Genomic DNA, 24,900 nt, shown 5'->3' with positions numbered 1-24,900 from the left:
AACTGCAGTTGCAAACTGCAGTTGCAACTTTTGCAACTGCAGTTGCAACTTCATTTGCAACCCCAGTTGCAACTAAATGCAACTGAAAACTATATATAGTTGTAAATGAGGTTGCAAAAGTTGCAAATGAGGTTGCAACTGCAGTTGCAACTTTTGCAACCTCAGTTGCAACTAAATGCAACTGAAAACTGTAAGTAACAACAGATGTATGGTGTGCCCCTGGCGGGGCCATTAGATTACAATAGAATCAACTGAATGCAACCATATGCAACTGAATACAACCATATACAACCATATATGCAATTACAAATCCTAATTTCAAGTTCCAGTTTTCAAATGTCATTTTCGACCTCATTTTCGGAATCGATATATATATCGATTCTGAAAATGAGGTCGAAAATGACATTTGAAAACTGGAACTTGAAATCAGGAATTCAGCTGCATATGAAGTTGCAAAAGAGGTTGCAACACGGCTAGCGCCGCCTGTAGTTGCAAATGAGGTTGCAAAAGTTACAAACAGTATTTTTGAATTTTTTTTTTATGAAAAGGTATTTTTAAAAATAATTCTGGAAGGTAGTATTTTTGAAAACAATAAAAGAAAAGGTAGGTAGTTTTGTAGATTTCCCAATATTTTTTTAATTGATTTAATTTTTTTTGATAAAAATTAGTCATAAGTCATAAATTTTTCATAAATCACTTTCATTTTTATTATTATATTTTTAATAATTCATAAATAATTAATAAGTCAAAATTATACAAATAAATATTTCAAATTCTCAATTTATCACATCGTTAAATCATAAGTCATAATTTTAATCTTGATAAAGCTAAAATGAAAAGGTTATCATTATCAAAGCTATTTATTAAGCTACCTGAAATGAGTATAGATTTTAAGAAATTTAAAAGTTGGTGAAAATCAAAGTTGGTGAAAGCTGAACATACAAATAAGGGGTGGTTTATAATGGTTAGATTCAAGTTCTTGAAAAAGCTCCAAACTTCCCGGATTACAATTCAAATTGATTTCAAGATGCACCTTCCATGAATATATACATTAATAGTAGTATGAGGGGCGCCGTTATGCGAAGTAAATTACAAAATCCAGGCTATTTGTTGTCGAAAAAAATTTAAAAATAGTGAGGGCTGACATTAAAGCAAAATAAGTTGGCGACTAATTATAGCAAATGAGTTTGCTATGTATTCATCAGCCTCCATTCATCCTTCTCTATACCAAGCACAAAAATAAATTGTGTTTTGATATCCTCCTCTTGAATAAATTATTTTTGCATGTTCTGCGATATTGAGATCATAATACATACAAATAGTGCATGATGGAAAACACAAAGTTGGTTCTAGTGCTTTGTATCCTGATGTCTTCATGTGTTACATTGTGTGTATCATCCTCCTCATTTGACGCAGATCTGGGTGATTATCTTGGTGGCATGATGGGTGGTTCAAGCGTTTCGTGCATGGAGAAACTCCTTCCATGCCAACCCTTTCTGGTGCCGGGGCCCGCGCCGCCTCCGGCCAATTGCTGCATCCCCCTCAAGCAACTCATCACCAACGATACCAAATGCATTTGTGATACCTTTAACAATCCCCTTGTCAGGGGATCTCTTAATGTTTCCATGGACGATATCATGAAACTTCCCAAGGCTTGTAACGAAACCTTTGACATTGCTGTCTGCAACGCGACCGGCCCAGGTAACTTCTTATATTAGTATTAATCATCGCCAGGTTGAGTTCTATGGAGACCACTTTTTCATTAAAGACAGTTCTGCATGCCCTTTATACGATACATAACATTGACAATTTTTATTTGTTTTGGTTAATGCAGCAGCATCAGTCGAAGATGCTAAAACTCAAAGCACTCCAGGCAAAGCCAAGACTGCAAGCTTAGACAGTGAATCGCCGCCTGCAGCTGCAGATAGTGATTCCAGCCAAGATGGCGATGCAGAAGCTGATGCCGCCCCGGATGCTGATTCGAAAGCAAGTGGAGCAAATGCAAAATTTGTGTCCTCTATCGGACGTGAATATACGACATCTCTGGCTTTCTTTGTGGCTTTCGTTCTATCTGTATATTAGTCGTAGGCCCTTGTAGCTCAAAGAAGACTACTTTCTGGAGTTAGTACCTTCATGTACGTTATTTAACTTTCATACCCCGTGGCCTTGTTTATATTTTCTTAAATGTAACTTGAGCTGTTTACAAAATATTATAAATCCTGTAATTGTTCTTCTTTCTTGCTTTTATTTTTGATATCCGTCTCAGCCGTATGAAAAAATTTAAAATATGAACATATAGATAAACTGAAGAAATGAAACTTGCATTATGATTAGAAGTCTGTCTCTAACAGAGAATGTCAAATATCAAATGACTTTGGTTTTTAATCTTAGAGAATACCAGTATACCAACTTGTTTGTATCCTGACAATTATTTTAAAGCTCTGAAAAGCCACCACACCCTTGCCATAATACAGACATTAGAAAAAAACTAGGAAAAAAGCTAAAGTCAGGTCAATTTCCAGAGTACTTGAAAAGTGGAAAAACGTCTTCATCTTAATAGCGGTGTATCAGGTTCTTGTATGCATCCTTATTCTGGGAGTAGTAATTTATCTCTGCCTGCAAAACAAATTACAGAGAATCAGGTCTTGCTAAATACTGCATGCAGGACAGTTACAGTCCAAGTATAATCACAGATATTTAAAAGTTTGATTCATGGAATGCTTGAATGATGTCAGACTCCATCCATTTGTCTTTCAAATTTTGAATGAGACATCAGTTGTAACATTAGAAACCTAGGATGTGGCGAGAACAATTATTCAACCCTAGTGTCACAAAATAACTTATATAAAGAGTAGAAAGAGAATAAAAAAGAAATTTAATAAATAAACAAAACCTAAAGATTTTATGATAAACTTAAAAGAATTTAAAAAACAGTATTAGTCCACCCAATCCATGGAAAACTTATTTATTGAATCCAAATATACAATAATGACATGGAATATATGAATCACAACTACTATATAAAGGCTGACATCAGAATGAAAAACCATCAATATGAAGATAATCTAAGCTTGTTCTGTTGGTAGCTACTTTCTGGTACTCACAACTACATAAGCAGCTTCAGTATATCTCAATAAAGCAATTTTATTCTTTTAACTGCTGACATACACATGAAATAAATCAATGAGACGTACCTTGCGAACCCCTTTCACAGCAAGTAAAAGCTTTTCACCAATCAACTTCTCCAGAGCAGTATCTTTTTCAAGTGCGTCTACAGATTCTGAAAGAGATTTTGGCAGTCTTTGGAGTTTTCCATCCTGAGGATCTTCATCTGTCAAATGATAATAAAAAAGAGTGAGGCGCAGGCATCTCAAAAACATGAAGGCTTCATAATGAAAATATAAAGGCTTCAAATAAAGCATCAATATATATTTTCGTTAAAATTCTCGGTGGATTTGCATAGTTTGTGCCAAAATAAGCTTCAGCATTGCAAGTCAATCTGGCTTTAAAGAACATACTGCTGTTAGAACTGCAATTTACAAATCTGTAATCCTGTAAACATTGTTATAGTCACTGATATTACGTGCAAATCAAATATATCTGTAAGATTCACTTCCAAATAATGAGCAAGAATCACAGACTCTGAAGGGGCTTAAAAAGGCTAATAAAAGGTTTTTGCCACACAAGACAAAATATGAGTGGCATAGATCGGCAAAGAGTAAGAAGTTTGTTTCAAAGATTATTAAGTACAGTAGGCATCTTTAGCACTGCTAGGCTATATTACACACTTATCTAGAATAAATGATAAGTGCCATAAATGTCGATCTCAAATTGCTCTGGGCTAACCATAAGGGTATACGGACTATACGGGTATACAGGATAACCAAAAACTGGAGTCTAACTTTTACACCTCACCTCTTGTTCTCCAGAGGTTCAAATAAATCTAGATATCATTCTAATGGGACTTGAGTAACAAGTATGCCACATGCATGTTCTGGAGTAGATAGGTGACAAAAGGAATAAACTCATAATCCTATAACTTGGAGGGTTTCCTCTTCTGATTGTCCACACTCCACACCCTCATTCGAGGATGTTGGCCTGTAAGACACTTATGCTGAACAAGTAAGATATTCAGATGAAGGATTATTTAACCACCTAAGTTGATCTAGATATTACAAAAGAAAAAAAATTAGGTATAGTCAAGATATTTCTGTGCCCTTACTGATGGGTTCAGGAAGGCTAAGATGTCTGCGGAGGCCATCGATTCCAGAAGCAATTATAGAAGACAAGGCCAGATATGGATTTGCACACCCGTCAATTGCTTTGATCTCGAAGTTGCTTACTAACCCATCTGGGACTCCTGGTGGGCATGCTGTTCTTAATGGAGCCTCTTTGTTTTCCTTTCCCCAACACAGGTATGCTCCACTCCACATATGAGGTTGCAAACGATCATAACTATACCCCAAGTAAAAGTTGAGCACAACAGTAAGAGTAACTAGAAATGAACTCATAAATATTCTTTAGACAAGCCAATTGATTTCAAAGCAAAAATAAAAGTTAAAAAAGAAAGACATTTTTTGTTTATTTGTAGACATATAGAACTTTCCAGGCTCTTTCATAGCAACGCATTGTATTAAATGCCTGTAACTTTCAGAAAGTATCAATAATTAATGAATGTTTTTTGTAAGATCCGTGATATACCGCCACCATATACTATAAGAATTTCATTTAGTTGAAGATGTTTAGATGGTAGAGAATGTAACCTATTTGGAACTGGTGCTGTAAATGCCAAAATTGAAGGTAGGTGGTTTAGGACTCCAGACATGAACTCCTCTCCAACCTTGGACATTCCGTAGCGAGAACATTCATCAGATGCCATAAATACGTTCTTTCCATTCTGTGATAAACTGATATGCACATGTGAACCAGAGCCGATCTCACCTAGTGCATATCTAGCCGGGAAAAATCAAACAAATGAATAATGTTAACTAATAAACACAATTTGAGATGCAGGTTTAAGAATAGAAGCCTACTATACGAAGAGACAGACTTATAACATAGTGAAGGTTGTCAATGGGATATGTGGATCTGAAGAGACAGACGTATAACAAAGTGAAGGTTGTCATGCGTGGATCTGATTTATTATGTAATGTGCGAGCTAAAGTACTGAATACTGAACGAAACTATATCCATCACCATAAATATATATTGGATAGTTGATATATATATATTGAAGTATCTGGGGAGGTGAGAATTGAAGTCTAGAACTTTTCCAGCACCAAGGGCACCTTCGCCACCACTTGGGTCCTTGATTCTAAAATACTTATAATTTAGGTTACAGATCAAAAATATATACAACAAAAAAGTCTGGAAGAATATTTGCAGTATAAGAAACAGCCAAACATCTTCAGTATAGTACAGCATTAAGAACGGTTAGGTTATAGTATTAAAGGAAACTATAATTGACGATATGAGGAGCAACTGCTTTACTGATTATAAATGTTTAATATACCAAGCAATTTTAGACCTCAATTGTTATTGATTACGAAAAGCATTACATATCTTGTGGATTTCTAGTCACGTACTTTGGTACAAAAGTCGCTAGCAATCCATGTTTTCTTGCTACCGCCCTAATAATTTCACGAGTAAAAATTAAGTTATCAGCAGCATCAGAACAGGCTGTGTACCCCAGTACAATTTCATATTGGCCATTACCAGATTCTGCATGAAGCTAAAGACAAAAAAAGTTAATAAGAGATGTATAACAAAATTGAGTTCATTATGAATTAACTCAAACAAATAAACAAACTGCCAAGAATCGACTTCCTGTGCTGGATAGTAGATAATAGAATACCAAAAAATGTAGCAGACTAGCAGCATCATTAACGAAGCTATCAGACATGTGAAGAAATTGAATCAACACTAGTGGAGAATTCATGATGTTGGAAACACAAATAGTTACATGTCATTGTTTGAAGGTTTTCGAGTTAGCCCAGTTTAATTTTAAAAACGATTACTGGCAAAAATTAAGCCTCAGTGTTCTAACTAAAGGATTATCAGTGCCAAGATAATCTACTTGGCCGGGTGTATAATTAATTTTTAGGGACATCAAGTATTAGCTCAACTGGAATATGCCTACAAGGGAACAAAATATGAATCTTGTCGTCATCAGCATAATTCTTTCTAGGATCATGGTCCTTCAGAAATCCTTTTACCATTGTAGAAGTCCTAATGTTAGTCATTGGGTGGACATTGCAACTAGTAACAGCAGACATAAAAACCAGAAAACAAAGTTACTTTCATGATTTAGACAGTAGCCCGACCTCCAACTGCTATTCTCCCAGCTTGCAATAGTAGCATATAAAAGGGAGACTAGACCTGTAACTTATGATGCTTCATTTTTTTGATTTGTTTTACTTCTTTAATTGTCATATGAAACCCTTTAGCTGAAAAATATATTTGTTTGAGAGGCCTGCTCGTAATAGTTCCCCTTGAATAATCAGTGGAACTGAACTTTGTTTCCATAATAAGCCTCATATCCAAAGTTTAACAGTACAATCTTGAACCATTGCGCTTTTGTCTCTCTTTAAAAAAGTACGCAGTGGTTTAGATGGGATGCAACTTACTATAGACTTCAAATTTTATTCCAATAATATCTTTTACCAGATATTATGTAGAGACGCAAATGATGTATTTATACAAACCCAGTAGGACAAATTACCTGGTCCACAGCAATATTTAAGGATTCAAGCGCAGCTATAATTTCGTAAAGTACAGGGGAAGCAACATCAAATGCTGAAGTGGAGCAGTACGATGAGGTGTCAAATGGTACCCATTCTTCATTTCCGCCACTGCATTATATAAGTGAAACTTATATAATGAGAAATTATATAAGTGAAACTTATAGCGCAAGGTAATAGAGGAGGCAATTGGATAAATCACCTCAATCCTTTCTTCAAGAGAAAAAACTCATTCTCAAAACCAGCATTCACTTCCTGAAACATACAAGACAGATATTAAATAAGGATATACATCTAAGCTTTAGAACTGAATTCAGGAGTTATAAGACCTACCAAGTTAAATTCTTCTTTCAAAACTTTTAAAACACGTCGCAGTGCTTCCCTTGGACAATATTCCCAAGCTTCACCTGGTTTGAGATACATGTCAGCCAAAACCATCTCTTCTTGTTTAGCCCTGTAGATAAAAAGAGATTAAAGCATGTCAAAGTTTTGCTCGTACATCTGATCAAAGTACTTCAGTTGACCAGGAAAATAAATATACAAATTAAATGTAGACCGTAAAAGTATACCAACAGTTTAGCTGTGTTTTATACATGCACTTAAATGGATCTAGCATAGAAATCTTTTATCCTACTAGTAGGTAATGGATTTACAATCGAATTTCTATTTGTGTGACCTGTATTAAATATTTCCATACTCTTAAGTCTTAACCTAGTTGAGCTTTAAAAAAACTGAATTCAAAAGAACAATATTTGTTAGTAATCTCAGTAGTTTTAATGTGTATTGTCTGGATACGAAAAAGAGATTAAGTACTGTTATTCTTATCAGATCCTAATTTCTAAGTTTCTGATTGTGCTTGCTTGAGTGCATGTTCTGTCCATACTCATCCTGCAATTTGAAAATGCGATCAATCTCAGGAAGCTCACAACCTAATCATCTTATAGTAATGAGAGTTTGTTATAAGCGTTCAAACTATATTTCATTACGCCATGAGTGTGCCAATATGCATCATTGTTGCTACAGGCTACTTAATATTTCATGATTCATAACCATGACTTTATCCAGGTTAGGCATACACTCGTTATCACGAAGTCAGTGGTTAAAGGTTGAAACTTTGATCCAATACCTCAGATTCAATTTTCAAGCTGAGCTGAAAAAAGGAAGTCAGACGAGAAATACAGATCCCCCCCCCCCCCCCAAATCCACGCACACATATATTATATACAGAGAGATTATGATCGGGAAAGATTAATAAAGGAAGAGGACAATAATGAAAAACAAAAATATATACAACATATTTTTGAGCTACAACTATCAGCCTGAAGTAATATAGTACCATGGAATTCTGCATTTTGTTGATAGATCAGGTACCAATCTGATTTCCCCCACACCACTCAAATTAGTCCCATCAGCAGGACCATCAGCTGCTGAAGTCATTGCCATGCTAGCAAAAGTTAAACCAACACCATTTGTCTTCACAGAATCATGGAAACGTTTTTTCTGAACAACCTGAAATTATGATGGTGCGCAACATAAAAATCATTAAATAAGTTTAGGCCATGAGTCCAAAAACTTCTACAAGATATTCCCCAGGTTACTTGTAGTCCACAATGGCAGCACTGACTAACTCGTGAAAACTTGCAACGAGGAATTTTATACATAATATTGTGACGAATGAATATTAAATCATGTACAATGAATAAACTATTCAACCATGATGAAAATGAGCACTTAATCTGTAAATAATAGACGCACACTTAATTCATCGGAAGAGAAAGCACTTCAAGGTGGAGAAACAAGTATTGGCCTGACCACTTCCTTATAATAAGTTGTAAAAGAGTAGTTCTCCAATCTATATTTTCCCTACCGTTAGCACATTTTAATTTATAAATTTATAAAGATCAAAGTAATTAAAGAAAAAGGAAGCGAAACAAAGTATATCACTTCTATGTGTTATTTTAGAGTCTTTTAATAAAAAATCCACACTAATAATCAGTAATTATAGGTATATTTAACTTTTACTATTTTTTTGACAAAGTTGCCTATCTACTTTAAAATAGAGTTTTTTCAATTACAAGAAGAATTACTGACCTAATCCTATTTATTCTTCACAAGATGACATGAAGGCATATAAATTAACTTGCCTCTTCCATTCACATATATGTTTTTAGACATCTATCAATATTGCTTGAGTATACAATTTCTAGATACATACAATTCCACGCTATTCTTCTTCTAGAATGTTTTCCTAATAAAAGTTTATCGAGATATTGCCACTTAGTAAATACATAACATTTAAAACGCAACAAAACAACAGCACTGGCCACTTATGTTCCCTAACGACAGAGAGATGAAAAATAAAAAAGAAACGTAACATACACGACATCGGTGCTGTCCAGATGTATCTACCCAGATCATCCGAACAAAAGCCACATCTTGCTCTGAGCTTTGAGTTGCTACCTTTGAAGAGTGAGGAGATATACCATTTTCAATTGCTAGCTTTGAGTGGTCAGATGCACCATTTTCTGAACTTACAAACTTTGCAGCAGCATCAAGCTTGTAGAATTGTTTTGCATTATCTGCAAATATGTCTTTAACTGCTTCAAGAGCTTCAGAAATTGATAAATCACCATCAGCACATGCATCGCGTAAGACCGAGAAAACAACATCACGTGCTTTCTTTGAACCTACAAACAATGGCCCGAATAGTGTAAGCTCTACTTATCTGGATACAGAACAAATTTTAGTGAAATATAAAAGCCAGAGGCATAGAAGGCACGTCATATTCCAATACAGGGCGTCTTAGGAAGGAGAAGGAAGTCAGGAACAATGTCTTGTATAAAAGATTTAGCTCACCACTCCAATGACTAGTGTAGAAAATCATTGTATTTTCTCCACATGCTATAGTAGTATATGATATCAACAGTACAGAAAGGATGAGTATAGTTTTAAATCAACTGACCTAAGTAGAAACTTTCAGGAAACAAGCAGCCATCTGTGCTGAACATTACCTGTGAAACACATTTACTCATCTTTTTAGAGAGAGAGTAACAGAGGGAGAGGGTGTAGACTTAAAAAACCCAAAATGACACTGATGTAGTGATGTATCATGTATAGGCCTCATATTTTCTTTGTGCCAGCAAAGAACAAAATGTAGCAAGTTGTATTCTTAACGTCTCTTCAATAACACAAGGAACTGTCATTGCAGAGACTATTACTGCTACTTAACATATCTGATGAAAATCTGCAAAGAGATGGATCTGTAATAGGAATATTATATAAGCAGTTCAGTCTCGGTTGATTCTTTAATCATCAATAATTCTATCCAGTTTCTTATTTTGACAGGGCAATAGCAAGTCCAATCACTTCCAGAACCAGCCAAGTGGCTATCTTGATACGAACTATACTAATCCAACCTGACAACATATTAGTTATCTAAGATTTGTCATGTACTATATGGAACACCATAATGTTGACTGCTACAGATATTTGGCTGTGATAAAAAAAAATGGTTTAATGAATTATATGTAACAAATGATATTGAACAGAGGCTTCGTCAAAAAAAATGATATTGAACAGGGACAAAGTTTTCATGCTTTTGTGCATTGTCTAAACTGTGAGCAACAAATGCATAATTTTTTTGGGCTGTGAACAATAAGTATGCACCAGATACTAATACCATATTCACCATGTGGCCAACAAATTCTGAAACACAGATGCATACATCTACTGGTGATATCCAGTTGGGTTTATACAGATACCTCAGAGATAGTGGATCTACGTATGCCAAGGCAATGATGATGATACTATCCTCGACAAATCAACCTACATCTAAACCACAGTCCAAACTGATTATATATATGCACCAAAGTACTAAAGTTTTTTTCTGGCGGAAATCTAACCCAGTACACTGGATGTATTTTGATTAGGATGCAACTTTTATCTAGGTGCACCTCGTAAGCTAGAAAGAAGGAGCCTTGCCCCACAGGCTACCACTTGGGTAATATTTTCTGCAAGTACAGAAAGCAGGTACTATATATGCTCATTTTCATTTAGATCTGCCGCACCTTTTTGATTGGAGCTAGTTCCAGAAGTTCTTTAACTGATGTTATCATACCATGGACGCTTAGCTTCGGAACTGCCAGCCCAAAATCAAGGTACACCTAACATTTATGAGATACTAACATCAACATATATACAATCTGAAGTAGTAATAAGAATACAAAGCGTAAAGGAATACTATCAATAAAGTTTTGTATTGAATTCTAATGCACCTGACTGTAAACGGAGGCTAGATATGACGCTTCCTTTGAGAATGGGTAGGACGCATGCAAAAGAACTATTCGACACTTACTGAATTTTTTGTCCTCGAGAACACTTCGGAGATGAAGTGGATTGCAAAGTCTCAGATCCAGATCTTTGTCTCCAAACCTGGCAGGACAACAAATAATTTAAGAGGAACTAGTAGTTCAAAAACATCCCACTGACTTGGTAGATTGTGTGTACACTATGTGCAAACTTATTTTCAGTAGACTTTTAAATGACAAAATATGATAAGAAGCACGCATGTTATGACTTTATCTTTTTCACTGAGTAACTAGACTCGTAAATGAAGTGGTCAGCATGTCTCTTACCCTGTGTGTATCTGCAGCGGCAAGTCATAAGAAACTGCTACTTCCAGACTCCGCATAAATATATAATCAATCAAGTGCTTATTCGTAATGCGGACAGGATTCCCCGCTGGTAAGACAGAATGAATCTTCAGGATTTTTCTATTAAAATGAATTGGAGACTGTAAATGCAGGTACTCACCACGAAGAACTTCAGTAAGACCCTCCTGTGCCTCCTCCAGTGTGACATTTGTATTAATTTTAAGACCACTGCGGTATGCAGCTATGCTTTTCAAACCGAAAACTTTATCCGCAAGTGTAACAAAATGGATAAGGAATCCAAATGGAATTAAATTTAACCTGAATAATAATTTCTAAGGGATGTTTCCTAGTAATAAATAGTATAGCAAAACATATCCAAAAGAAAAACTGAAAGGATATGAATTCAACTTTCCCAAAAATATTCTCATAAATGTATCTAGAGTCCATATTATTCCATCAGCGCTTCCCTAGAAACGTTCAAACATAAAATATACCATAAGATTGACAATGCTTTAGATAAATTATTGCAAGAGTACTTGTGGTGTGTGACATTTTGCTAAAAGGAGTATTTAAATTATACAGATTTCATGAAGTAGACAGCTTTTACAGACAGCACTCGCTTTGATAAACAATTGCATTAAGCATGCCTCTCAATCAATTTATTGAATTTATATGCTTGAACAAAATAAAATATTTGTAAAAAAATAAATTCTGATATGGACTAGAAGGTAAAATTTATCTTACATCATCGAGAATCTGCTCAGCCAGACGTTCGATTCTTAATATTCTACCAGTTTTAGGCACAAATTTATTATGCCACTCAATGTCAAGCTTCTTGTCTGATTCAATTCCATCGTCGATGAGTAAGGTGGATATCCTTGCAGCTTGAAAGCACATTGCACTAATTCTATCCAATCCAGAAGAGTTTCGATATTGCTGAACAGCATGCAAAGATGACTCTGAGCCATATAGTTCGCTGACATCCCTCAGGCATCTCTGCAATTTGCAAATTTTGCTTTCGTAAAACCTTAGACATATATTAACAAAACCTGAATCACTAACTGTAACTTTTTTACATACATAAAATCTTTGACACCAAACATAGAATTTATAATAATCCTCATATTTGACACCTTCCACCTTGTCAAAATCCCAGCCTGATTAATAAACTTTTTTTTTTGACAGACAGCCTGATTAATAAACTAGTTGCTAGAAATTACGACAACATTTAAGAAAACAAGGATATGTGCTGTTACAAATATTATAGACAAGTTGGCAAAAGAAACTTGAAAAGACCTTTAATGTATTGATATTAAGCAAACATGCGGTGAACATGAGTAAGAAATAATGTAATGAGGGACAGAAACGAAATGTTCAGCGGCGGAGCCTTTTGGGATGCGGAAGGAGGAAGTGCCAATATGCCAAAAGCCCATAAAACAAATTTGACTGCATAACAGCTTCATGAATTGATGGGGCAGGTGTTGCATGACTTGATCATTAATAAAGATGAAGAGTTCAAGAGGTTTGAGCTATAATTTCTGCTGTCATAGAAATTTATATATATTCAGGAGCAACCTGGCTTAAAAAGACACTTTCTAGCTCTTCATTCATGTTAGTTGGAGCAGAAACAATGTTACAATATTTTAAATTGCATACAGAGCATTTCAATTGCCAAAAAAAAAAAAAAAAATCCTTGGAAAGCAATAAAAAAAGAAACCACTTTGCTGTAACTAGTCCACCTGAAAGGAGGCATGAAACCAGGATACAGAGAGACCTGAGGCTAGCCAGGGCTAAAAGAGTAATTACACACCATAGTCCATAGTTTCATGTAGAAAATAATTAATGATTATTTCACCAGAAGTTATAGAAAAACAGATTGACGAGTAGGCCAATGAATGATGATGAGAACATGATTTCGATTAATATTCACCACTGCCAAACACACACAGAGAGAGAGAGAGAGAGAGAGAGAAGGCCAATAATGATGATGAGAACATGATTTCGATTAATTTTCACCACTGCCTAACACAGCGAGAGAGAGAGGGGGAGAGAGAGAGAGAGAGAGAGAGAGAGAGAGAGAGAGAGATGACCTTAAAACTGAGAGTGTGAGGTGCAAAGGATAAGGCGTCACCGGTGGCTTCAGAAAAGCAATTGAGAAAGGGAACAGAGGAGTGGAGTGCAACTATGTTGTGGGCGTGTGCATCAACTATCTCCGCCTTGTCCACGGCCTCTCTCAGACCTGCATATTTCTCTTCCATCTCTTCTCCTCGATACATAACACTCACTTTATTACCACTTAAACAAACTTATTCATACCTGTCTTCGTACAACACTATTACACTTGTTAACCTTTGCTCTTATTATATACAGCAATAATCTATTTTAAGAAACTTATATAAATAACATGTTTTAAATTTATTTTGAAAAATACAGTCGAAATACTTGATTTACGATTAATTTTCAGATTATAATATTATAAACGAGGTCATAAATAAATTTGTGCTGTATTTCTGAAAAAAAATCAGTAACTTCGATACTTTTGGAAATGACTCTTTATATTATTTACTCTGTTAGAGCATCTCCAACCATCTAAAATCCTTGTCTAAAAGGTGAGTTGGCATACTTAAAATAAAAAAATTTAGCCAACCGTTTCAAAAACTCAACTCCAACCATGCTAAGTGTTGTCTATAAATTTAGCCAACCTCCTATGGATGGCTAAATTTGTCGAACCTCTACAGGTCTGTAAGAAAATTTGTAGGAAGATTGTACATCATTTATTACCATATTGAACTGATATATTCTATTTTAACAATTTAAAATATTAATAACATACTATTTTTAAATTATAGCCAACCAATATAGCCAGTACCGTTGAAGCAAAATATCTTACAGATTCAGCAAATTTTACATAATGTCTTACAGGTCCAATTTAGCCGACGATTATAGCCAACGTCGTTGGAGATGCTCTTAGAGCATCTCCAACGGTGTTGGCTATAATCGTTGGCTAAATTGGACCTGTAAGACATTATGTAAAATTTGCTGAACCTGTAAGACATTTTGCTTCGACGGTATTGGCTATATTGGTTGGCTATAATTTAAAAATAGTATGTTATTAATATTTTAGTTTGTTAAAATAGAATATATCAGTTCAGTATAGTAATAAATGATGTGTAATCTTCCTACAGATTTTTTACAGACCTGCAGAGGTTCGACAAATATAGCCATCCATAGGAGGTTGGCTAAAATTATAGACAACAGTCTCATGTGGTTGGAGTGCGCTTTTTTCAACAGATTGGCTATATTTTTTATATATGGTATGCCAACTCATTTTTTACCTAAGGGTTTTGTAAGGTTGGAGATGCTCTTATCGATTTATTAAAAAACAGCCGTGTATGACGGATCCTGGTATCATAATTCATAACCTGACAAATAAAACAAATATTTATGTCCACCCGAGAAAATGAAAACCATGACTGCAGCGATTACGTCTGGCAAATGCATATTATAATATGCTCATAGATTTCTTAAATCATCTAATGCCCCGGTCCAAGTTGGCTGTTTTTATTTCTTTTCATAAAAGCTTGCACAAATTTGCCGTCACAAATTATGAGTATACAACTTCTTTTATTTTTAGAAGGTTTTTTTTTGCCACAATTTTTTAGAAGGTTTTTAAACCTGTTATTAATATTTATATTATAAAGTATGTATTTTAAAAAAAAATTATATCATAAAATAAGCTAATTTCAAGAAAAAGTTTGGTAAGGAGAAAATTTTCATATGTGGACTAAGAAATTGACGTGCCTTGAGCAAAAAATTACATTTAATCTCAATGAAAGAAAAAATATTACTGGTATTGGTGACATTTAATATTATCTAATTTTTTTTTAGTACTTGATTTCACAGGATTTGCATATTTATAAAACTAACTATAACACTTATAAATATAATTATTTTTATTATAAAATTATATTCTACTTAAAATTTCCATCATAGCTATTTGAAATTTTATGATTTAATTAATTAAATAAAATGAAATACCAGATGTTCATGACATTTGTGTGAGCGACCCGCTCAGTTAAAAATGGAATGGAACATCGTGTACCTTTCTTAAACAATTCATTTTGCAATTGTAGTCCTGAATTTACCGTAACTCTTTTACTTTCTTCTCTTTTTGTTACTACTAAATTATTGTCTCTCCTTTTCTTTGAGTAAAATATAGTAATAGAAGTTTATGACCCGTCAAATACATGCATGGAAATGCAACTTTTGATGTCTAACTCTTTTTGCTATTATATAATAATATAGAAGCAATTTACTTTTAGTTTGATATTTTCTTTTCCGATATCGAATTTAAGAAACTCCATTCAATTCAAAACTTCTAAAACAAAGGTAATTACATAAACTCCTTGGCCCCTAAGAAAACAAACTCCTTAACAAGCGTTCATGGAAACGAGAGGAGACATGAATGTAACTACCCTCGAATTTGTTGGTGTGCGAAAGTGTGAGCGTAGATAGAGAGGACTGAGTAGTGAGTTGTACGTCTCACTAATGGCATAAAAAATTGTCTCATTTTTTTTGACTTGTTTGAATTTTAAAAGTTAAATTGATCAAATTTAGACCACAAATTACAGATATAATATAATTAAGAACAATCATAAAAATTATATCCAAAAAATATATTTTACGTATTTTATGATGCATATTTTAGTTTTTTAAAATTATAAGAAAGTTACATGTAATTTGTAGTCATAGTTTAGTCAATTTGACTGTCAAAAATCAAACAAGCCAAGAATTATGGGATGAAGGTGGTATTATTCAACGACTTTGACTTTGATAATCAACATAAGGCGCTGCATACTTGGCCATTTGTTGTGCTTGCTTCACTGGTGGGAATAATATAAGAGTAGTGCTAGGTGCACATAACTGTGTATATAAAATTTGTACGACGTGACAAGTTATGTGGTGGATTTTAATTGGGGTTATTGGTGTAAATGCAAGGGGTCATCCAATTAAAATCCACCGTGTGTCATCATGTACATGTTTTTGTACACAATTATGTGCACCAAGCATTTTTCATAATATAATATTTGTGCTGTACTGGCATTACAGAATTGACGCAGTTAAAATTTTATTTTGCGCAAAATAATTTAAAATTATCAGAATCACAGTACCCATTACCGAGTACTATTTTATTTCCTTCTTTCACTATTTTCTTCCCTGAAAGAACCCACCAGTACTAACAATTTTCTTCTGAAAGTTCTCCGCTTTGAGCTCCAAGCCTCTGTATTCTCAAGCTTTGCTTTCCTTCTCCCATGGCCTCCCAAAGTCAACAGCTCCACATAATCTTGATACCCTTCTTAGCCCAGAGCCATATTCTCCCAATCCTAGACTTCGCAAAACTCCTATCCCAACGTGACTTACTCATAACCATTCTCACCACACCTCTCAATTCCATCTCAATTCAATCCATGATAGACCATGCAACAATTTCTACCCATGCTAAAATCATATTAATCACAGTCCCCTTTCCGTCGATACAAGTAGGCCTCCCAGAAGGCTGCGAGAACATGGACACTCTGCCTTCTCCTGACATGGCCTTCAATCTTTTTGCTGGTTGTGACATGTTGCAAGAGCCTGTTCTGAAGATGCTGTCTGAGTTTGAGGTTCGGCCTAGTGCTATCGTGTCTTCGAATGCTCTGGCTTGGACTGGTCAAGTTGCGTGTAGTTTGGGGGTTCCTAGGTATGCTTTTCAGACTATATCTTGTTTCTCTATGTTGGTGTCTCATAATGTTGGACGTATGAATGTTGGTGAAAGTGTTGTGTCGGATACGGAGGCTTTTGAGGTAAGGGATTTGCCTGATAAGATTGTGATCACCAAGTTGCAGATGCCGAAAACGGGGTTACAGAGAGGGGCGGATGTTAAGAGTATTGTGCAGAAAATGAAGGAGGCTGAGGGTTTCACAAGAGGGATGGTGGTGAATAGTTTTGAGGAAATGGAGCCTAGGTATGTGGAAGGGTTTAAGAATATGGGAAGGAGGATTTGGTGTATCGGTCCGGTGTCGTTGTGTAATCAGGATTCGGTGGATAAGCTAGAAAGGGGTGGGAGAAGAGGGGCAATTGATGAAAATGTATGTTTGAAATGGCTTGATTCTATGGCACGGAGATCTGTTATTTATGCCTGTTTTGGGAGCATTGGTAGAATTCCATCGGCTCAGATTATTGAAACTGGATTGGGATTAGAAGCTTCAGAATGCCCGTTTATCTGGATCATTAGGAAAAAGGATGTTTCTGAGCAAGTAGAAAAATGGCTAGATGATGAGAAGTTTGAGGGGAGAGTCAGGGGAAGAGGCCTAATAATCCGAGGATGGGCACCTCAGGTTGCAATCCTATCCCATCCTTCAGTTGGGGGATTCATAACGCATTGTGGATGGAATTCGACACTGGAAGCAATTTGTGCAGGGGTGCCAATGATAACTTGGCCCATGTTTGCAGAACAGTTTTATAATGAAAAACTCGTGGTCAATGTGCTCAAAATTGGTGTTAGAGTCGGGGTTGAGATTGGCATGAAAAGTGAATTGGAGGATGAGAACAAAGTGTTTGTCACCAGAGTGCAAGTGACAGAGGCTATAGAGCACCTGATGGATGATCCAGAGAGAATAACAAGAGCTAAAGAGCTTAGTAAGTTAGCAACAAAAGCCACAAGTGATGGAGGATCTTCTTTCTTGAACATAACTGCGTTGATCCAAGATATCATGGAACAAACCATCTCCAAATGAAATCATATTGATCCAGGTTATGTTATTTCCACAGTTCTTAATAATGTTCCACAACTTGTGAATCCAATATACTGTTTACCAATTAACAACCAGTATTGATCTGTTGTATAACCTGTTACTGCTACAATCATGCTGTTTCAGTGACTATGTTCATCTTAGGCAGATGTTTTAACTAATGGTTTAGGTGAGATATAATTGATTAATCAGAACAACTCCACTTGACTTTGAGGTGCAAAAGTTTCATGAAAATGGACAACACTTGATAAGGACATTAAGGATAGTAAAAAAGAAGAAAAATCGAATTTTGATACTATATAATTTTTTAATAGAACTTTAATATTCAATTCTCGAGTGCTTCCTAGTTCCTACTGTTCTAATCCTATATGGGTGTCTCAGATACAAGTTCACAATTCACAATTGAATACACGCGTGTTATGTTAGTAGATTATTTTATCTGACAATTAACTAGTACTTCAATCCCAGTGATTTGGTCAAGAACATCTAGCAGCATTTTAAATGTTACAGAAACCATCTGAACAACTTTTTGCTGGACAGTTGAGACTGCACAAAAGATGATCGTTTCAAGGGTGTTTTTTTCATGCACTCAGCATGTACAGAATTTTAAGGAGTTAATTCTTGTCTCTTATTGGTTCCATTCCTTTTGGGTGCCTAGTTTGGCTCACCAGATTAAGACATTAAGTTCATGAAAGCACAGTTACCCCCAGGGACGAAATCAGAAAAAACAATGACTGCAAATCAATAAAAAATTTATCCTGAGGGCATGATCCTATTTATCAAAATAAAATAGAATTTAGAGGATTAGCTCCTATTTGTCTTCTCTTTGTTTCGTTTTAGACTTGTTTCAAACTTCGGGATTGTGGTCAAGTGATGTTCAAGTGATGTGAACAAAAGTTATGATATTGATTAATTAGTGATCGAGCTTGATTTTAATATTTCTCTTATCTTAAGTACATACAAAATGGGGTTATAATTCTTATAATTTTTACTTTTAGGTTGGGGGTTAGAGTGAATACTTTTCAAGATTTGGAGTCTCAAAATGCGAATGACTACTGAGTATAACGCGAATGACATGTGGAAAGTGGCAACTTTGGGAATTTTTCATAGAGTGAAATCCAGTGCTTGTAGTAACATGATTTAGAAGAACCAGATTCTGTGATTTACACTTGTTTAGGTAGATACAGTAGCCTGTCCTCAACTTGTGAAAGTCAGATTAGGCTTGGAAGGAGCATCACACAAGCCCTTTTATATGGGAAGAGGTAAGAGGTGAAAAATGGAATGAAAGAAAAAAAGTTTGAAAAGGGAACAAAAGCGAGAGGCCTTTTGCTAAAAGGTTGACATCAATTACTATCTCTGTCACACTCTTCGAAAAGAGGGTTCTTAACTCACTGCAACTGGAATTCAACTATAGAAGGAATGTCTGCAACTATTGCAGAAGGGTTAGCTAGAGTAGGTCCTGTAGCCGAAACTTGAATTCAGAACAGTGGTTGCTAAAAAATTTTAATGACCAACTTTCGGAAGCCAATCTGGGTTTAAAATGGTTATTTGACTACTTTTTACGCAGCTGTAAGCCTTCAACCTAGGCTCAGCCCCATTGGTTCCACCACGTCGGAGAAGTTCCTGTGACTCTGGGTAATGATTTACAAGTTTGGATCAGAGAGAAGATTTGAAGAATGCAATAGATGGTGAGAAGAAAGAAGACAAATAGCTAGTAAGCTAGAGGGTCCAGCGTTTTTTTTCGGTTGAACGCGTGCTGCTAACATACGTATGCAGCATACGTTCAACATACTATCCTGAAAAGTCCAAAAACTCATCCCACTGATGTGTGGCCGTAATGCCGTTACGAGTAATAATCCTGTCTACATATTATCCGTCAAATTTCTATGCCTACGCTCTTTACTTCAATACAAGTAGCAATAGAAGCAGCACATCTAGGAGACTCTGATCCAAGTTTGTTTCTTTACAAAATAATTATAGCAATTAAGTTAAATTCTGCTTGTAACAGTCATGGCCTATCTAGCCAAGGACCTTCATTTTGTCTTGTTTCCTTTGATGGCCCAAGGTCACCTCATCCCCATGGTAGATATTGCAAGATTGTTGGCGCAACGTGGCGCTACAGTCACCATCATCACTACACCGGCCAATGCAATCCGATTTAAGGCAATCGTCACTCGCTCAATTCATGCTGGTCTTGACATCCGTGTAGCTGAACTTTATTTCCCCAGTGAAGAAGTTGGACTACCAAAAGGGTGTGAAAATTTTGACAGGTTATCGACTCTGAACCTGCATCACTATTTTTTCGCAGCTATTAGCATGCTACAAGAACCATTCGAATCTTTGTTGAAAAATTTGAATCCACCAGCAAATTGCCTCATTTCTGATTTGTTATTCCCGTGGACTACCAATATTGCTCGCAAATTTCACATACCAAGGCTTGTTTTTCATGGCCCGTGCTGCTTCTCTATCTTATTACCATATAATATATTCACTTCTAGTATTCTTGATGGAGTGGACTCGAGTTCTGAAAAGTTTGTTGTGCCTGGCATTCCTGATGAAATCGAACTGACAGAGACCATGCTCTCTGCCATGCTAAATCCGCGAATATCTCCGCTCATAAAAGAATATTATGAGGTGCTTGTAGAATCTGAGAAGGCCGCGGATGGAGTGGTGGTGAATACATTTGAGGAACTAGAGCCATGGTATGTCAAAGAGTATGCAAGGGTAATGGGCACGAAAGTCTGGTGCATTGGCCCTGTTTCACTATGCAACAAAGACACTGTGGATAAGGCAGAGAGAGGTGACAAGGCTTCTATAAGTGAACATGATTGCTTAAATTGGCTTGACATGAAAAAGCCATGCTCTGTGGTTTATGTTTGTTTGGGGAGCTTATCAAGGCTAGCAACTTCTCAGCTGATAGAGCTTGGACTAGGATTAGAAGAATCAGACAGGCCCTTCATTTGGTGCATCAGATACAAAACCGAAGAGTTCGACAAATGGTTTGTTGAAGAAGGTTTTGAAGAAAGGGTGAAAGGTAAAGGGCTTATAATCATGGGATGGGCACCACAAGTACTAATACTGTCACACCAAGCCATTGGAGGATTCTTGACACATTGCGGCTGGAATTCGACACTTGAAGGCATCTGTGCTGGAGTTCAGCTGCTGACTTGGCCTTTGTTTGCTGAGCAGTTTGTTAATGAGGAGTTGGTGGTGAAAGTACTAAGGATTGGAGTGAAGGTTGGTGTGGAGCTTCCTATTGTGTTTGGGGAGGAAGAGAAAGTTGGAGTTGTGGCCAAGAAGGAAGATATTATAAGGGCAATCAAAAATCTTATAAATGAAGATAAAGGAGGAGAAGATAGAAGAGAAAGAGCTAGAAAGCTAGGTACAATGGCTAGAAAGGCAATGGAGGAAGGTGGTTCTTCTCATCTTAACATGACACTGCTGGTTCAAGCCATACAACAAAAAAGATTTCTGCAAGAATCTATTTCCAATGTCACTTAAAACTTTTTATTCGAATAATAAATTTTCTTTTTTTACTCTTTGAATTAAACCTGTCTGTTTTTCTGTCATATAACTAAACTTGACCTTAAAGTGAATTGATTGATGAATTATTTTGTCTTTCGTTACTAAAAAGAATTTTATATAAAACTTTCTCTTTTTAGAATTAAATTTTAGTATCAATATCTTTTATTAATAAGCAAAATCACGTTTCGTTTATTAATAAAGAGTTTTTAGTATTATATAATAATAAGTATTTCCTCCAATCTTATTAGTCATCCGGATATCCTTCCACCTTTAGTTAGTTTTCTATTTAGAAATTCACTTAAATTTGACTGGATATATGTAATTATTGAAAAAATAGTTACATTTATACCATTGAAAAAAATATTTAATAGAGTTAATTGCAAAACGACACCTACTGAATTTTCGAAAAATTACTTTATTGCCAATACTTTGTATAACACTCTGGCGGTTCGTTAGGCGCGTCACTTTGCACCCTTTCCATTAATTTTGACCATTAATGTTAAAAGTCTTAGGGGGTAGTTTGGGTAATTTTAAAAAATTAATTATAAATAGATTTTTATTTAAATTTTTTGCCCTCTAAATTGTATATTTTGAAAATTCTTAAAGAACGAAAATTGTATAGAACGAAAAGATCCTTTTAAAATAATATCACCATTAAATCCAACCCCCCCCCCCCCCAAGCCCCCCCATCCCACTCGTCTTGTTCTCATAGCTTCTATCACTCAGTTAAATTTTCTTGTATTTTTATATTCTCTGCTTCTAATAATTGCTTCCATCCCACTCCCACCTTCAGCTTCGTCCTCACTTCCATCTCGGTCTTCCTCACCTCCATTATCGTTTACCTAGCCTAATACCGATTTCAATTCCAAATTTTTGTCAAAACCTGCCGGACAGAGCTAAAAGCTCCTTAAATGTCCACCACCTCCATCTCCACTTTCACCTCACTATTTCCACCACTGGAACCACCGCATGTATCGGCAACTAGAACAGATCTGGAGATTCTGAGCAGTTTCTGGAACAGATTTGGAAATTCTATACAGTTTCTCCAAATTTTCACTAATTCCTGCAACACAAATCACTAAATCCTAAAGAGAATATCACTAAATTGTACTGAGAATATCACTAAACTGAATTGGTTTTTAGTTTTTATTTTAAGGGTGGTTTTTATATATATATAGGAGTAAGATCTTAGGAGAACTCATACTATCAAGAGAACCGAGACAACTCCTACATCTGCCGTTGATTAAGAATCTTAATATAATTGTATTTTGAAATTATATCTTTACAAAATCAATCAAATCTAGTGATGTTGGGGGTATTTCTGTACAGCAAAAATACATAGAATCAAATAACAATTTATTACCCTTTTTAATGACTTTTCTTGCTGTTTTTTAGTGTCTTAAAATTCTACAATTGTCTATTACAGTAATCAAAGCAATCAATGTAATATAATTTTATTACCTATAATATCTAGAATCTTTGAAAAAAATTCTCAGATTTTCTTAACGGTTCTATTCATAGTTATTTGGTGTAATATATAATAAATAAAATTCTGATAATAAATAATCAGAATTTCATTTAATAATAATTTATTCATAAATTAAATAGGAAAATCTTCATTGCTGCATTTCTATATCGAAACAGTTGAGAGAATCTTTCATTAAATATTTTTTAATATGAATATGTTGATTTACATTAATAAACAATTAAATATATACACGTCGTAGAACATCCAGTAGAACCTTTTTTGTTTTTAAAAATCAATTTTGTTACCTATTATATCCAGAATATTTGGAAATTATTTTTTTATTGAGATTCTATTTTTTTTCACTGATATTCACATGGAAATAAAAGGAGATATTAACGTGTGTTATTAATTTTAAGGAATACTATAAAACACCTTTGAGAATCTTTTATGAATATAATTATTCAACTTTTTATTTGATAAATTTTAATCTTGTGTTAAACGTTTGACTAAGTATTTCATCAGTTATCAATATTGAAATAGTTATTTAGAATATTCTGTTATAAAATAATATATGTGTGTATAGAGTTAAGTTCTATGGAGTACAAAAAAAAATGGAGTATTGGAGTACAAAGTTTGATAAAATGTAATCTAGTCATCTAAATTTCAATTTTTTTTGTCCAATAACATTTGTAAATAGTTGACAACCTGCACATTATGTTCTGCAACATAAACATCGTGATCAAATGGTCGAATAATTACTTTTATAAATCATACTACTCTATGTTCTGCAATATAACTAATAAGCAGAACAATAATCTTAATACTTGCTAAAGTTGAAAGATATTAATGATTAATTAACAATTACGTGCAAGACAACTTATAAATGATAGATTATATCAAAATTTGGATAATCAAATATATTATATAGGATCAAACTAAAAAATTATGATTTGTACTCCAATACTCCAATGTTTTTATGAACTCCATAGAACTTAACTATGTGTATATATGTTAATTTTTTTAAAAAATTTATTGGTCACGACTAGTTAGCGAGGAAAAGAATAACAATCATGATCAACCAGACTAAATAAAATAAATGAAGTCAAAATTAAGTAAAATCGTAGCCTGCATCTTCCGACTTCAAATCAAAATCCTATGTTAAAAGCAAAATTATACTCCCTCCGTCCCCCTGAGTTGTATACATTGGGGGACGGGGACGCGGCACGGACTTTAATGCTCCTGCAAAATGTAGTTGTGCAATTTATTTTTAAAATTTTTCTTTTCTGAATTAAAGTTTGGATGTTATATTTTTATACAGAAAAAAAAATCTCAAAAATAAGTTACGGAACTCTATTTTATAAGAGCATTGAAATGCGTGTCGAGCAGTTAAAAAGAAACGTATACAATTAAATGGGACAGAGGGAGTATACAGTTTGTTTATGTAGCGTGATGGCACTGGTCTCCTCGCAGATTAATTATACTCAGACGTCGAGCTAGAATAGAAATCTCACGACAAAATGTAGTGTAGCGGCACAAGTCTCTCCTAGTACGCTAAGGGGCCGTTTGGTTCGAGTTAAGAAAACAGAATGGAATTCAGGAAAAGAAACGAAGAGAAAGGAAATGAATGATGCTGAATTGTATTACCTGTTTGGTTTTGATCCGGAAACGGAATGAAAATTTATATAATTATTCCTATATTTAATTTTTAAATATTAAATAATATC

General features: G+C 34.9%; 4 protein-coding genes across 4 annotated transcripts; 3 read left to right on the top strand and 1 right to left on the bottom strand.

Annotated features, from left to right (window-relative positions):
• Window positions 1-1,169: 1,169 nt before the first annotated feature.
• On the top strand, window positions 1,170-2,283 carry LOC108218288 (non-specific lipid transfer protein GPI-anchored 3). Its single transcript, XM_017391191.2, has 2 exons — window positions 1,170-1,701; window positions 1,835-2,283. The coding sequence occupies exons 1-2, from the start codon at window positions 1,326-1,328 to the stop codon at window positions 2,080-2,082; spliced, it is 624 nt and encodes a 207-aa protein (XP_017246680.1). The 5' UTR covers window positions 1,170-1,325; the 3' UTR covers window positions 2,083-2,283.
• A 22-nt stretch (window positions 2,284-2,305) lies between these two features.
• Window positions 2,306-13,738, bottom strand: LOC108218851 (protein fluG). The gene is made up of 18 exons (XM_064091450.1): window positions 13,483-13,738; window positions 12,137-12,388; window positions 11,793-11,859; window positions 11,553-11,669; window positions 11,375-11,480; window positions 11,015-11,171; window positions 10,808-10,903; window positions 9,703-9,751; window positions 9,120-9,427; window positions 8,077-8,249; window positions 7,074-7,194; window positions 6,943-6,995; window positions 6,722-6,851; window positions 5,586-5,731; window positions 4,764-4,952; window positions 4,223-4,455; window positions 3,195-3,331; window positions 2,306-2,616 (listed from the first exon to the last, which is right to left on the bottom strand). Exons 1-18 carry the CDS (start codon window positions 13,666-13,668, stop codon window positions 2,554-2,556), a joined length of 2,583 nt encoding a protein of 860 aa, XP_063947520.1. The 5' UTR covers window positions 13,669-13,738; the 3' UTR covers window positions 2,306-2,553.
• A 2,795-nt stretch (window positions 13,739-16,533) lies between these two features.
• On the top strand, window positions 16,534-20,090 carry LOC108219139 (UDP-glycosyltransferase 73C4). The gene is made up of 2 exons (XM_017392428.2): window positions 16,534-18,184; window positions 19,182-20,090. Exon 1 carries the CDS (start codon window positions 16,705-16,707, stop codon window positions 18,166-18,168), a length of 1,464 nt encoding a protein of 487 aa, XP_017247917.1. The 5' UTR covers window positions 16,534-16,704; the 3' UTR covers window positions 18,169-18,184; window positions 19,182-20,090.
• Window positions 20,091-20,187: 97 nt separating this feature from the next.
• LOC108219138 (UDP-glycosyltransferase 73E1) lies at window positions 20,188-21,719 on the top strand. Its single transcript, XM_017392427.2, has one exon. It carries the CDS (start codon window positions 20,194-20,196, stop codon window positions 21,682-21,684), a length of 1,491 nt encoding a protein of 496 aa, XP_017247916.1. The 5' UTR covers window positions 20,188-20,193; the 3' UTR covers window positions 21,685-21,719.
• Window positions 21,720-24,900: the final 3,181 nt, after the last annotated feature.

The sequence above is a fragment of the Daucus carota genome, chromosome 4 (genome assembly GCF_001625215.2).
Source record: "Daucus carota subsp. sativus chromosome 4, DH1 v3.0, whole genome shotgun sequence".
Taxonomy (NCBI): Eukaryota; Viridiplantae; Streptophyta; class Magnoliopsida; order Apiales; family Apiaceae; genus Daucus; species Daucus carota.
The sequence above is the reverse complement of the archived record's forward strand: the minus strand, read 5'-3'. Positions and strand labels throughout refer to the sequence as shown.

Bases quoted from the DNA above. Each gene is read 5' to 3' on its own strand.
- LOC108218288 (XM_017391191.2), top strand. From the start codon at position 1,326: ATGATGGAAAACACAAAGTTGGTTCTAGTGCTTTGTATCCTGATGTCT. The intron at 1,702-1,834 runs GTAACTTCTTAT...TGGTTAATGCAG, and splicing joins CTGCAACGCGACCGGCCCAG to CAGCATCAGTCGAAGATGCT.
- LOC108218851 (XM_064091450.1), bottom strand. From the start codon at position 13,668: ATGTATCGAGGAGAAGAGATGGAAGAGAAATATGCAGGTCTGAGAGAG. The intron at 12,389-13,482 runs GTCATCTCTCTC...TGCAAATTGCAG, and splicing joins CTCACACTCTCAGTTTTAAG to AGATGCCTGAGGGATGTCAG. The intron at 4,953-5,585 runs GTACGTGACTAG...TTTCCCGGCTAG, and splicing joins CTAGCGACTTTTGTACCAAA to ATATGCACTAGGTGAGATCG.
- LOC108219139 (XM_017392428.2), top strand. From the start codon at position 16,705: ATGGCCTCCCAAAGTCAACAGCTCCACATAATCTTGATACCCTTCTTA.
- LOC108219138 (XM_017392427.2), top strand. From the start codon at position 20,194: ATGGCCTATCTAGCCAAGGACCTTCATTTTGTCTTGTTTCCTTTGATG.